Here is a 15401-nt window from a genome sequence, read left to right as displayed (position 1 = left end):
GGCATTCTAAGAATGGATCTGGACATGAAGGAAACCCGCGAAACGCATAATCTTCATATAGAAAGCACCCGTGGAAGCCTCAAGAATATTTTTTGTAGTATAGTACAATAGGGTTTTGCTATATTTATGTACGATCTATTTATAGTAAGACTCATCAGTTTACAACTTTTATTTTTAAAACAAAAAATCTATTTTAAAACAGAAAATTTAAAAAAAAAGTCAGAACAGAACTATAAAGTTTCTACTTTAAAAATAAATTTCTGCTTTAAAAACAAAAATTATATGGGAAATTAATGTTTTCGAAAACAATTTTTGTTTCTAAAGCAGGAAATCTATTTTAAAACAGAAAATTTTTTTAAAAATCGTAACAAAACTATAAATTTTCTGCTTTAAAAACAAATTCCTGCTTTAAAAAAAAATTAGATAAAAAAATTAATGTTCTCAAAGATAATTTCTGTTTTTAAAGCAGGAAATTTATTTTCGGGAGGTCGAGAACTTTGTTTTATGTAAAACATTGAACATTCCTAAGTAGCAAGAGGTGCAATATAATACTTAATATTGCATATGTATAACAGAAATGTGACATTATTTCTTAAACATTTTTTATTTGTAACTTTTTAACAATTAGCGACTGCCGGCCAATACTTGTTGGAAGTCACTCAGAATCATAACTTTGACAATATATGTCAAGGTCGAGATCGTCAAAGAGTTCCCTAAAGGTTTACCCGATTTTTTTACTAAACAACATCTTGTATAATTCAAAGCTATTTTTTACGGAGCTTCTGGTAATAAGCTGTCATGTAAAATCTTATGTAAAAATGATGCAAACGCATATAATGTAGTATTTAGACGACAAAGCTTGCCCTTTGAAGTTCCAAAAAGTGAAAAGAAATGCCAACATAGCTCACTTGAAAGAAAACTTTCGATCTGCACCTCCACGTGTGAAAGAGCGGATAATACTATAGGTAGCTAACGCAGAAGGGGACCGAGTGAGCGTCGGGATAAGCGCTACACCCAGGAGATTAAAACTCAGAAGCTGAGCAGGACACCTTGTTGTCCTTGGGAGAAGAAATCATCCCTAAAGGCGGAGGAATCATTAGAAAATCAACGGTTTCAAGATCAGGCAGGCAACTGACATTACCTGATTAATCTTTCCCATGAGAGCACACCAATGAGTAGAAGATATGAAATATCAGGCGATCTGGGTAAGCGCTCGAGCGGCCCGGGCCGCCCAGTGTAAAATGTGCTACAAGCGGATGCGTGCAACCAGGTTCCGCTTGCGAAATCAATGACTGGAAGAAAATATCATATAAAGGAAATCGTTGGAAATAGCTACTTGGAATGTGAGGTGCCTGCTCCAAATAGGAAAGCTCCACATACTGGAGAAGAAATTAGACAGCAAATATATCGAAATTTACGGGATAGAAATCCATTAGAAGGGAAGAGGACATTTCCAAACAATAAATTATATGGTATACATTTCGAAAGCAAAACAGAAACAAATGGCATATTTGTTGTCAATAAGAAATTTGCTCCGTATGCATATGAGTATCAACCCATCAGCGATCAGCTCATTGCAATCACCTTAGACACGCAATCAACACGGCTCCATATAATACAAGTATATATGTTGACTGTAGAAGATCGGACGACAAAATGGAGGAAATGTACACTGCCATAAAACAACAGGCAGCCAAAGTACCCGCCAAAGAACCCCTGGTGATAATGGATGATTTCAATGTAAAAGTTGGAAGCGTTACCACTGATGACTCAAAAGTGATGAGTAAGTTCGGCCTAGGAGAAAAAAATGATAGAAAGAGTCTCCTGAGCTTCACTGCCAAAAATGACATAATAGTCGCTAATGTTCAGACAGCACCCTAGAAGACTCGACATGGACTAGTCGGAAACAATATAAAAAATCAGATTGACTACTTCCTAATAAAATCTAGGTGGAGATTGTCGATACTTAACACGAAGGCAAAACTTATGGTGTGGGTCGGATCACAAATTACTATGGGCCAAGTTCAGGATCAAACTAAAGAATCAACCAAAGCACAGTACAAGGAGACGAATATTAGTGACAGACGCGGAACGATTCCAAAATAGGCTGTAGGAAATAGGATTCCCAGAATTGGCAGGCCATCCAAACATAGTATAACAAAAAAAGAACTGGATCACAGAAGCCATAAATCAAATTCCTAAACCGACGGGGACTAACAAGAAACATTGGATGTCGGATTACACACTTCAACTAGTAGAGCAGAAAAGAACCATAAAACAGCTCAATGGGAAAGATGACAAACAGTTCCTGCTAGACAAAGCAAACAGAGACATAAGATCAGCAAAGAGGAAAGATAAGAATGAACAATCTCTAGTGTATGTAAAAAACTAAAGAGGCACTTCAATCGGCATGAATCGCATAAGTAGTGTATAAAAAATTTATTGAAATATTTATCTAAGAAATTCAAGTCACGTAAACATTCAAAAACGAATAGGGAAAAATATATAATAGTGAATAATTTGCCCGGAATAGCGCAGGTGTGCAAGAAATACTGCCAAAAGATTTACAGAGATAATTATAACCCGTTAGAGGAGAACACACATATATCAAGGGAACTCCTAATGTATGAAGAGATAGAAGAGGCAATGAGACGATTAAAACTAAGGAAATCGCCGAGTGAAGATGAGATAACGACGGAAATGTTGAAGTCTATGAGGAAAAGGAGAACAGAAATAATGCATAAGATCCGCAACACAATATGGGAGACAAATACATGATCATTAGATTGATGGACATCGTCCCAATTTTCAAAAAAGACTCCTCTTTAGAATGTGCGAATTGCAACCCAAGCTCTAACTCCCTCAAACGTCCAAGTCTCGGTTGGAATGGGGAGGAAAGGCAGTGCTGCGGCTGATGCGGTTATACGTACGAAGGCAGAGCACTGCACCCCTAATCAGAATGGCCCTCATAACCGAGAACTACTCTGAAAAAAAGTTAGGTTTCAATAAGGAGAGATCAAAAAATTGATTACACGATGCATCCACAAACTTCCCAAGAGTGAGCTAGCGCCCGCCTTCACTGCAACCTAGGAGAGGGATGGCGTAGTTATTATTAACTGTGTCAATTAACAATCAGTGGACTGGCTAAAAAGCCAATCCACCAATTTCAATATTGGAGGGCACACTTTGCATATGTTGCGAGCCGAGCTTCTCAGACAATACCGGATGGTGATGCATGTAGAGGAGCCAGATTCCGGCTATTAAGGAGACTATCAAGTTCAAACGACAAAGTTTCCTCGACAAACAAAACGCAGATCTAGGCACCAGGGAATGAGTCGTGAGGCGGAGTGAGAGTATGAAAGTCAAGAGCCCACTTCGCTGCCTTGAGCAGCGGTTCTTCCCTGAAGGCCCTTAAATCTGCGGTTTCAAACTCTTTTGTGAGCTAGGTCGAGCATCTATAAAGCTGTTCGACAAAGAACATAAAGCACGGACAACTACCGAGACGAAGAAAGTCGCTTAGACTTCGCGGGCCTCGTAATACCAATGATACAGATTAACTTGTATCACAGCAAAGGCGCCTAGGTGAGGCGCCTAGATTTTAGCCAGAAGCATGACTGTAATACAGACAATAATAACACTTATTCAGGAGCTATGGATCCTGAATAACGCTATCAAGGGACTGAGCGACTGCTGAGTTATATACAAAACAGACACTCAAGACGAGATAAGGACTAGCATTGTGGTTAAAGGACTAAATACTATTCTTATGCTTCACAGCTCAGCGACAGCGACATGATTGTGGTACAACTAAAGTTCAAAACAAGGACAATCTCTTGGACGTAATAATCGATGTACATACTCTATGACTCCCAAACAACATCGAAAAGGGTTGTAGAGCTGGTGCTTTATGCAAAGGAACGGAAGTTCGCACTCCTTTTGGGTTGCGATGAAAACTTCCACTATATAAGGCGGAGGAACTCGAATATAAAACTCGAAAGAGAAGAGCCTCCATGAATTCATGATGAGCACCGGTCTAGTGTCCGGAAAACCATCAGAATCGGACCACAAGCAGATAAGATATGCTCTCAGACATGTGGAAAATCTAGAATGAAGGCGAAACCTCAAAACAACAAACTGGAAGACAGAATTGGCTACAGAATGGACCTTGAGACCATCCTAAAGAAAGCTCGAATTAGATTTCACTCCAAAGAGAATTTAGAATTCGCGGCTCAATATGTGACGCAATAATAGAGGCCTGAAGCAAACTACTATAAAAGGCCGAAGTATTCATCGACCAAGGTGTTATGGTACAACAAAGAGCTCTCGAAACACAGGTCAGAAGTGAGAAAGCTCTTCAACAAGACAAGAAGGATAAACTTAACAGCAGACTGAGAAGCTTATAGACAAACACAACACTGTTATAGTAAAGCGGTAACTATCGCTAAAAGAAAGCTGGAGAAAGTTTTGTGAAACCATTGAGAATGCTCCTGAAGCCATCCAAGCTACAAAATCCTCAGCAAAGACAACTCTTCCCGTTTGAGCTGCTTAAAGCTCCCAAAAGGAAAGCAACACCGAAACAACAGAGGAAACTCTTAAATACCTAATGTCTATTCCCTTTCCAGATTTTCAAGAGAACACTTGTGCTCACCATGGAGCTAAACAACACAAGCCCAGGAAATAGTTATTGACAGCAAAAATAGTATTGAGCAGGGTCAAATGGACCATAAAGACCTTCGAATTCTTGAAATGGCCGAGGCCGGACGACATCTACTCAGTGCTGCTCAGAAAAGATATAGGGGGGCCCTGATGAACTCTCTGACAAAGGAACTTAGGGCTAGCATAGCCCTGAGACACGTCTCGCAAGGGACGCCTGGAGTGATGTTTACACTAGAGTGGTGTTTGTACCCAAGTCAGAGAGAAAAGGCTACATCATGGCTAAAAACTACAGACCTGTCAGTCTCACATCCTTCATTCTGAAGACACTGGAAAGATTGATTGACAGGAATCTGAAAAACAACCTCCCCTTCCCACTCAGCCGCTAAACTTCTCTTAATATGCCTACTGGGAGGGCAGATCAACGAATATAGCTCTACATCACCTAGTGAGCGGAGTCGAGACTCAGCTGGCTGCTAAGGAATATGCATTGGGCATCTTCATCGACATTGAAGGAGCTTTTGATAGCACTTCAATCTTGTCGATGGAAGATGCCATAATAAGACACAAAATCCAGGTGCACTTGTGAATTAGACTCAAATCATGCAGAAAATTTACCGTCAGTCATGGTAATATCCTCATTGAGAGGCATCTGATGTCAGGCTATTCACAGAAAAAAAAGGAGGGTTCTCTCCTTCTGCTATAGTGCCTGGAAGAGGATTAGCTCATAAAACTGAAGGAATCTGATTTCCAAGTCTATGCAGATAACGTGGCCATAGTTTCTAAAGGTAACTTTTTTGTGATCTTCGCTATGCGTTCCTTGATAATCGTGCAAAACTGATGCAGGACGAGAAAACTGATGGCAAATCCAGAAAAGACCTCGGCTATGGTTTTCACCAGAAAATACAAGTCTAAACCAGAGCCTTTGAGGCTTTGAGGTAAAGAATTAAATTATACCAGCTCAGTAAAGTATCTAGGAATACATCTGGATCTAAAACTGAGCTGGAAAACACACCTCGAGAAAAAGAGGAAAACGCTCTACATCTCCGTATGGACTTGCAAAAGAATCATGGGCAAGAATTAGAGAATAAATCCTAGAGTTGCATTGTGGCTTTGCCACAAAAGCACAAAATGATTCTATTATCAAGACTAATATATGCTGCGATTGTCTAGTGGTCAAGAGTGGAAAAGGTGGAAACAAGGAATCTACTCAAAAGCCTTCAAAGGGGATACCTGAAAACTGCGACAGGGGGCATGAAAACCATATCAACCGAGGCGCTGGAAGTGGCATTCAGATCTCTGCCCTTGAACTTAGTGATCATCAGCATAGCAAGACAAGCAGCATATAGAATGAAATATCAGAGAAAATGGAAGAAAACCAGACTCTGTCCGATAGACTTCCCTTCACACTGAAGCAAGATAGAATCCCCAAAAAACACCGACTGGGCAACTTTCTAATCCAAATGTGGAGACACATTTGAATTAGAAAGTTGAGATCTTGCCAGTCCTCTCTAGCCGATATCAGAATAAAGGTCTTCCCCAGTCTTTCTAATCCAAGACGTATGATACACAGATCGAAAACAAATTATCGTTTTGGAATAGACATCTACGGCTCCAACGCCAATCACGAAGAAAGTATACCAATAGGAAAACTATCCACAGTTTTTTAAGCTGAGGTACTTGCAGAGTAACTATTGCTACACTTGCAAAGACCTCTATAAAACCGGCTGTAGTTTGGGAATGTATGTAAGCTCTTGACAAATTAGGGGAAACAACCCAAGTTTCCCTATTATGGGTCCCTGACACCATACAGACACCAGGGCATGCCTGACAACGAGAGGGCGAACGAGCTAGGGACAAGAATGGATTCGACTTAACAGACCGTCGGGGTTCCTTTGACGCTAAGTAAAAGAAAAATCAAAGAAATGCTGGAGCGAGGGTACTTAAACTCCTGGAGAGAAGCAAAGGGCTACTGGCCGGCCAAGCAATTAATGAAACATCCTAATCTAACTAGAACAAAAAAGCTGATAGCATAGGCCTTCTTACAAGACACTTGCCTTTCAAAGCACACCTACTCAACATCAGAAAGATCAGGATCACCATCATCTGTCAGACAGAAAAACTGCTAGCTATGTGGAATGCGAGGACAGCGTGCACCATCTGTGTCCCTGCCCTCTGCTTGTCTGCAAGAGATGTAGATCCTGGAGATCACATGTTTTTAACATCCGAAGATTTAGATGGAGCAAAAATAGGCGACCTTATAAGCCTGGTACATGGTACGGGACTGGGCTTGATTGTTTAACTTTGGAAACAAGCAAAGAGTGACAATGGAACTCTAGAGATCTCGTAAGGCAGCTGCCATAGCCCACTTGCATTTTTATCACTAAAAAGAATAACCAATAACAATTTTTATCAATAATAGTATGTTTATTTTTTCGACCTATCGTTGACTTCATGTTTGCGTTTATGTTCAATTGAGCAATAGTAATGTAACTGATAAGTTTGATTTTATTATAATTGACACAATTTTATTTAATGACTTTATTGTCTGACAGAAAAAACTAAGTAGAGTTTATGGAAGGTTTTTGATTTTTTCTTTAATCGTGACATAATTATTTTTTTGGGATCTTAGGTTGTGACGTCATATGTCCAACATGGCCGCCTCAATAAGAATAACACAGATTAATCTGTACGAATTTGGACACGCGGTGTTGATAATTTTGATAATCTTGAAAAAAGAGATTGCGCACTGCAATAAATATTTAATAAGATAGGAAACAAGACCGTTTATATTAAATAACATTACAATCCGAAGCGCCACTACGGTCTAAGTATTAAGATGTTGAACTAATATATATATTATTCAAACGAATGAATTAATTTCAGAAATAATAATTACATGTCGATATGGTTGTCGACATTAACGCAATTAATCTGAAATGTAATAATCCCCCCAAAATTCCCCAAATTAATCTTAAAAAACTGTAATAAACTTATTGCGAAAAAATATTGCCTCGGCCGGGAGTCGAACCCGGATCTCTTGCATTCCGTGCGAACGTCCTGAGCCTTTAGACTACCGAGACCTTAGCAATAATTTTTTCGCAATAACCGATATGTATCGAGAGTAACGCATTATTTCAGCGCGCGTTTATAAACAATAAGATAGGAAACAAGACCGTTTATATTAAATAACATTACAATCCGAAGCGCCACTACGGTCTAAGTATTAAGATGTTGAACTAATATATATAATATATATTATTCAAACGAATGAATTAATTTCAGAAATAATAATTACGTGTCGATATGTTTTATAAGATTAATTTGGGGAATTTTGGGGGGATTATTACATTTCAGATTAATTGCGTTAATGTCGACAACCATATCGACACGTAATTATTATTATTATTTCTAAGTATTAAGTCTAAGTATTAAGATGTTGAACTAATATATATATATTATTCAAACGAATGAATTAATTTCAGAAATAATAATTACGTGTCGATATGTTTTTTAAGATTAATTTGGGGAATTTTGGGGGGATTATTACATTTCAGATTAATTGCGTTAATGTCGACAACCATATCGACACGTAATTATTATTTCTGAAATTAATTCATTCGTTTGAATAATATATATATTAGTTCAACATCTTAATACTTAGACCGTAGTGGCGCTTCGGATTGTAATGTTAATAAATATTTATTAGCACGGAGAACTTTCAAATGTGTTTTGTATGTATCGTTCTCAAGCTAATTGTTATTGTAATTCTGCCGTTTTGCTTAAATAGTCCTTCAAAAAACGATACTAATTTGATTGGCTGGCGATCGTTGTTGGAATTCTTTCATCGAAAGCTCGATCTCGCAGGACAGTTGATATTTTATATTCGTACGGACAAGTATAGTTTGCAAGTATAAAATATTTTGAAGATGTATTTAAGCATAAAAGATATTTGTGACTTCGCGGAATGTTCGACGCGTAATTTTATTGGAGGTGAAAATTTGTTGAACTGTGATTATTTATTGGCATAGCAAAACAAACCGAAGACATCTATAATTTGCTTTATTTCTGCTTACAAATCTCTAACATGAGAGATCCACCTTATCAAGTAAAAATCAATATAAATGCAAACGGAACGATGAACTCAGCCGAATGTACATGTAAGGCTGGTTTAAATGTCAAGTGCAAGCACATAGTTCCTATGTTATTGTTTTGCAATCGGTAAGCAATATACATATATGTATATTATTGGGTCATCTAAAAAGTATCCGCGATTTTTTGTCACTAGATATGTTGACCATCAACATCATCTAGTGACAAAAACCGCGGATACTTTTTAGATGACCCAATACAATTAGTTATATATAGTGAATAATATGTATATTATGTACATAATATTATGTATATAATTTATTAAGCTTAAATAATCAAATGTATACAAATTTTAACGTTGTTTTCTTGCAATTATCATTTTTTAAATATAGTTTAACGTTTATGCTTATAGATGAAACATTTTTTTTTATTTCAGGAGAGACATCGAAAAATTAGATAAAATATCTTGTACTGATAAAAAATGCGTGTGGAATTTCGCCCATACGGCGGCATTGGACACTTATAAGGCAGCTCCACTAGCAGAACATAAATGTTTTAACATTGAAAAATCAAAAGCGAGAAAAGCTCATTTATTAAATCGAAATTATCCATCATTTCATCGTCATATGTGACACATTTGTAAGACATCTTTTTGAGATGATATAACCAATGATTGATTGTAAATAATTAAATCTTTTTTAAAAAATAAGAAATAAGATCGGACCGTCTAAATTACTGTAAATGTATAACATTCGTTTACAACAAGTGTATTGTAAATGTACATATCGAAGTTAGATGTTATGAATACAGTATATATTCTTAATTTTTAAATTTTAATTATCTAGATGTGACTGTGCGTCGTAGATCTCTTATATTTTTGTAGTAGTATTTTCAATTTATAATTCTATACACTTAACAGGAAAACTTATGCATCTTATTTTTTATAGTTGACAACTTCATAAAATGTGTGTATTTTTTAAATTTTTGTACTATATTTTACCAATAAATTTTATGCATTTTAATTTTTATTTGTTAAATTAATTTTTTTAATAATTAGGTATGGAAGACATAATTCTAAAGGAAAGATCTTGATGCAAACAAATATTTCTTTGCCAGATATCTTATCTGAAATAAATGCTATTGTGGGCAACTTATCATCAGCACAAATGTTAGAATTATCTAATATGTCTTTAGATATACCACCGAAAGAGTGTTGTATCATTCGAATGGATAACTTTTCGAAGGATATAATTCAATTATGCATAAAAATTAAACATTCCCTTTGTGGAAAAAAGAACGTCAATTCATAATCACAGGATCAAGATGTTATCAATTGCTAACTTATTCAAAAAATAAAAATTCGGATTGGCAGCAAAAATCATTAAAGTTTTTCTGTTCTAAAGAATTTACAAACAAATATGCGAGACACGGGCTAGAAAATGAACTACTTGCTCGACAAAAATATAGAGAAATGACAAAGTCTATTGTAATCGAATGTGAATTGATAATCTCTATCGAAAATCCTTGGATTGACTACTTGCCTGATGGTATTGTTTTCGAAGACCTAAATTATTAGAGATAAAATGCCCTTATGCAGGAAAAACCTCAAATATTTTTGATACAGTACGACAAGAAAAATATATTATAGTAGATTTATCAAACAATATATCCTTAAAACTTATTATGCTCAAGTGCAATTTGGAAATGGCTGTATTAAATCTGAAACAAACAGATTTTATTTTATATTCCTCAAAACATGATTGTTCTGCATATGTTGAGAGTTCATAAATCAAAAGAGAGAAAAAAACGCAGGTAGATGGTAATCCATATCGTGGTACATATATTGATTTTTTTATTTTAAGCAAATTTGCAGAAGTAACGAACATCTAACTTTCACGATGTCAGATAACGAAATCGAGAAAGAAAATATTTATCGAGAACGGAAAAACGTCAAAATAGGGGAAAAAAGGAAAGAAGATATTAAGAGGGAGAAAGAGAGTGTATAATATTAGAATACAATTTTGAATATAAAATATGCTAAACAATTACATTCAACTCTAAAAATTACTTATTTTAATAATATGTTACATTATATTAAAAAAAAAATTAATTAATACGTTTTAAAAGATAAATTTAATAAATAGTAATAAGGTGCGTATAAAACAATGTCGTACAAAAGAAGGGCAAAGAGTCAATAATGTAGCAAAGAACTTTAATTTAAATTAGCATTAAAAATTCATATAAACAATTACAATTGACAACAAACATTTTGACTCCAATCGAGTCATTTTCAATGTAATCGTAGTATTTAAACATCGTTCTAAAAAAAATATGTACATGGTATTACAATACTATTATAATTTTTAATCCCGTATTCATCATTCCGTGTAGTACGCTACAAGTCATTTTTATCAAAAATCAAAGTAATCATAAAAAAATTCTGAAAAAGTGACCGTGAACAAAAAGAAATTAACATTTAATACATACAAATTAGTAATATAATAATGTACCTTGTCAGTGATATCAGTAAATATGTTGAGAGTTCATAAATCAAAAGAGAGAAAAAAACGCAGGTAGATGATAATCAATATCGTGGTACATATATTGATTTTTTTATTTTAAGCAAATTTGCAAAAGTAACGAACATCTAACTTTCACGATGTCAGATAACGAAATTGAGAAGGAAAATATTTATCGAGAACGGAAAAACGTCAAAATAGGGGAAAAAAGGAAAGAAGATATTAAGAGGGAGAAAGAGAGTGTATAATGTTAGAATACAATTCAGGCAAAGCTCTGTCGTTTTGTCTGTTTATTCCATGTTTCTGTTTTTTAATATGGACCACAGATATTAACTTTTTATTGTATGATTAACTTTTTATTGTATTTACTCTATATCTGACTTATTATGTCCACTTTATCCTATTTAAAGTTGTGATTTCTCAATACGGTGTCCTCAATACGGTGGTTGGAGATCAACGGTGATGAAAGAGATTTTGAACATGTATTAATATCTGAAACATGTTCATGCAGTCTAGTCTTTAATTGTCTTTTTGTCTGGCCAACGTAACTAACATCACAATCCTCACAAGATATTCTGTAAACTACATTTTGACTATGAAAGTGTTTCAACTCATCCTTTCCTCTCTTTATGAAATTTTTTAATGTGTTAGGAATAGCCAATAACGGTGGCCAATATACAATTAAACATATTAACGATAGGTGTGAATATCTTTCAGATATTGTATTGACATATGGAATAGTAAAAAATCTTTTTGTGTCATCCTTGTTATTACTCAAACTATTAATACTGTTAATATGATATTTAATTCTATTATGAATAGTCGAGAAAACGTAAAGGATATCCATTCTGTAAAAAAATATTAATAGTCGATCAAATTGTTTTGTTGGAACTTCGGACACAACCAAAAAATCTTATCCACAACTCCATAAATTACACCTCTTTTATGACAAAGTGGATGGTGTGAATAGAAATTAAGGAATCTACCGGAAAAGATTGTTTTACGATATACATCGAAAATAAGATTCCGTTCTTCAATAATCAACAAAACTTATCCAAAAAAACTTATTTTTCCATCAATGCCAACCTCCACAGTGAACTACAGTCTAGTATGCAACGAATTAAAAATACCTAAAATATCACCAACACTCTCAGACGGAGCAGCCAAGATAATATTGTCAATGTATCGATAATAAAATAACAACCGAAAGGGCAGCATTCCAATAGTCATTTTTTCAAAGTCCTGCATAACCATATTTGCAACGACAGGTGACAAAGGTCCCATAGAGGTCCCAAATATTTGTTTGTACATTGTTTTATTAAAGATAAAAGCAGTAGAATTAAAAACCATCCGAAAGGCAATCAAAAATTCATTTAAAAGAATTTTAGTTTTCTTGGATATGGAATTCCACCTTCCAACAACACTATCACAATAAACAATAAGATGCCAAATCTATATGTACATTAGTAAATAGGAATACCACACCTAAGGAAACCAACATAGAATCTGGTTCTAGTTTAACATCTTTAAGTTTATTAATTAGATCAAAACTATTCTTTATAAAACTAGGAGTTTCTGGTATAGAATCATTAATGATGTTATGCAGAAACAATGATAGATTATACATATAGTGGACTATTTATAGATGAAACAATAATTCTAAGAAGATAGTTTTGTTTATGAATCTTCATTAAACCGTATGCTCTAGGAATGATTCCGTCAGTCATACGCAACCTCTATGTATGATATGTCAAGTCATCTATAAACCCTTTTCCTTTCCATCTACTAAGCATGTTACGCAAATTGCTCATAAGTTTTTTTGTAGGATTTTCAGTTATTATCTCGTATGTATTATTGTCTAAAAGTATCAATTCCATCTTGGATATAATCTAGTTTATTTTGAGCAACAGTAACATTTTCTTTATCTGCTTTAAAAATTAATATTTCAGGATGACTTTAACAAATTTTTTTGTTGTCTTAATCCAATCAAATAATTTATCATTAGAACCTGTCCTGGGAAAATCATTCTGAAACTTCTCAAGAAGTGAAACAGTATTGTTTCTAACAAAATTTATTATATTGTTCCGACGACCAATAATATTATTTTCAACATTTTTAATGAACTCAATTAATGTTCTAATATTGTGTTTAGTAATAGGAAGGCCAAAGCCTCCCCTAACTGTAGCAGATACTGGACTTCCATAGAAATGTCAACATTGCTCAAATTAAGGAATCATTTTTTATTTAAAGAATCTAGAGGAGTCGTTTCCCCAAACAGTTCAACCGAAATATGTATTTTTTCTATAAATTGTAAAGACTTGTTATTAAGAGTTTCCTTAGATATAATTTTATTTTGTAAGTCCTTATTAGAAGCACAAACATAAGAAATTGGCTTAATATTTAATCTTTTATTTTTCAAATCTTTTTTCCTCAACCATAGAATTTTCCTATCTATTCTCCTTGTTGAAAAAAATTAAAACTATTGATATTGTCTAAATATTTAAAAAATTCGCAAACTATGAAGGCTGGCAAAACAGTATAAATTTTAGAGGAGAAGATAATTAAAGATAAATTTAATATATTCATAAATTTATATTGTTATATTTATTAAATATATTTACAAAATATCCTTAGAATGTAAAATGTTTCTTTTATTATAAAACTTGTATACATACAACATAAGTAATTAAATATAAAAAGATTATCTTAATATCGCATACATAAATAACAAATTAAGATACAAATTTGTCATCTTTAAAGATTGAAGAACTTAGATTTACTATCGCTGAAATAATTAAAAATAATTTAAAATTTCAATTTTAGAAATAAGATCTTGGCACTTTTATCACTCAATATCTTGAATGTTTTTCATTTTATCTTGAATTTTTGATTTGCCTTTTCTATATATGTACACGAGCTTTCGTTATTTTAGTGTTTAAAAGAGCCTCTTCCTTTGAAAATTGTTTTTTGTTCCTCAAAAATGCTGGTCTGATTAGTTTTATACCATTTTGTAAACAAATATTATCTATAAGGAAGCCTTTGTCTATCATAATAGCATCTCTGTCTATCATAATAGTCTCTTTGTAAAAAATTAATAAGATTATTTTGTTCAAAAATCACTTTATCAGATTATGTTTTGCCACTATAAGCATGACTAATAAAACTAAGACGAGCTGCAATTACTCCTGTCATAAATTTTACTGTGTATGTCGATTTATAATTTGAATATGTTATTGTTTGTACAAATATTTTTCTTTTTCTGAATTGGAATTTCTGTGCAATCTAAAATCACTCTAACATCAGGGAAGTCTACAAAGCAAATTGGAATGTTTTTCTGAATTTTTTCTTTAGAAGGAAAATGCACAATATATGTCGTATTTGTATAGTAGAAACCATTGAATAAGATAAAGTTGCATAATAAATTCATCTTCAATTTAACAAAAGTTAATAACTTTAGTACGATAATCATACGTTAAGTAAGAATTTGGATATACTTCGTTCAAAATTTCAACAATAGTGTTTAATAATAAAAATCTTTCAATACCGCACATCGTACTCAAATCCTTCTCCGTTCGTATACAGTAACACAATGTTTCTATCAAACTATTTATTTGGACAGCAACATCACAGAAGTTTTTTTGCTTTTCTACATAACTCCGAATTTCCATTTGCTCATTATGATAATCTTGGTATTTCTCTGCAATGAGATTCTTCTCTATTGTATTTTCTTTTTGACCTTCCAGTTCTTCTCTTTTTGTTTTCTTTTGTATCTTCTTTTTTGTCGTTCTTCACTTACTATTAATTTCTGCTTTAAATTACTTTTAACCGTAGGAAGGTTACATGATGGCACAGCCTCTGATTTTAGAATTCGGTTTTGAGTTGTCTATAAAATGCATTTATTATTACTTTATCATAAATAACAGATTGGATAACATTATATTTTTATTTAATGGTGACAATTTTTTTACAAATTATATGTACTTACCAGGAAATCTGTAATCGGTTTTTCTTTAATGCAAACTGCATACAACAGGCGACTTCGCAATCGTTTCCATTTTTAACACCTTTCGAATATCTCTTTTTTTTAAATTACTAAATGCATTTTCTATTGTAATTGTTTGTCCTGGTTTAGGAAAA

At 33.7% G+C, this 15401-nt stretch overlaps 2 protein-coding genes across 3 annotated transcripts in view; one reads left to right on the top strand and one right to left on the bottom strand.

The window, feature by feature from the left end:
• Nucleotides 1-15401, bottom strand: part of LOC105143685 (phosphoserine aminotransferase) — a 202445-nt gene that overhangs the window by 117960 nt on the left and 69084 nt on the right. The gene's annotated exons all lie outside the window — the stretch shown is intronic.
• Nucleotides 8437-14299, top strand: LOC105143684 (uncharacterized). Its single transcript, XM_011052141.2, has 2 exons — nt 8437-8874; nt 9182-14299. The coding sequence occupies exons 1-2, from the start codon at nt 8741-8743 to the stop codon at nt 9375-9377; spliced, it is 330 nt and encodes a 109-aa protein (XP_011050443.1). The 5' UTR covers nt 8437-8740; the 3' UTR covers nt 9378-14299.

The sequence above is a fragment of the Acromyrmex echinatior genome, chromosome 3, assembly GCF_024713525.1.
Source record: "Acromyrmex echinatior isolate Ae372 chromosome 3, ASM2471352v2, whole genome shotgun sequence".
Taxonomy (NCBI): domain Eukaryota; kingdom Metazoa; phylum Arthropoda; class Insecta; order Hymenoptera; family Formicidae; genus Acromyrmex; species Acromyrmex echinatior.
This window is presented reverse-complemented; position numbering and strand designations above follow the sequence as displayed.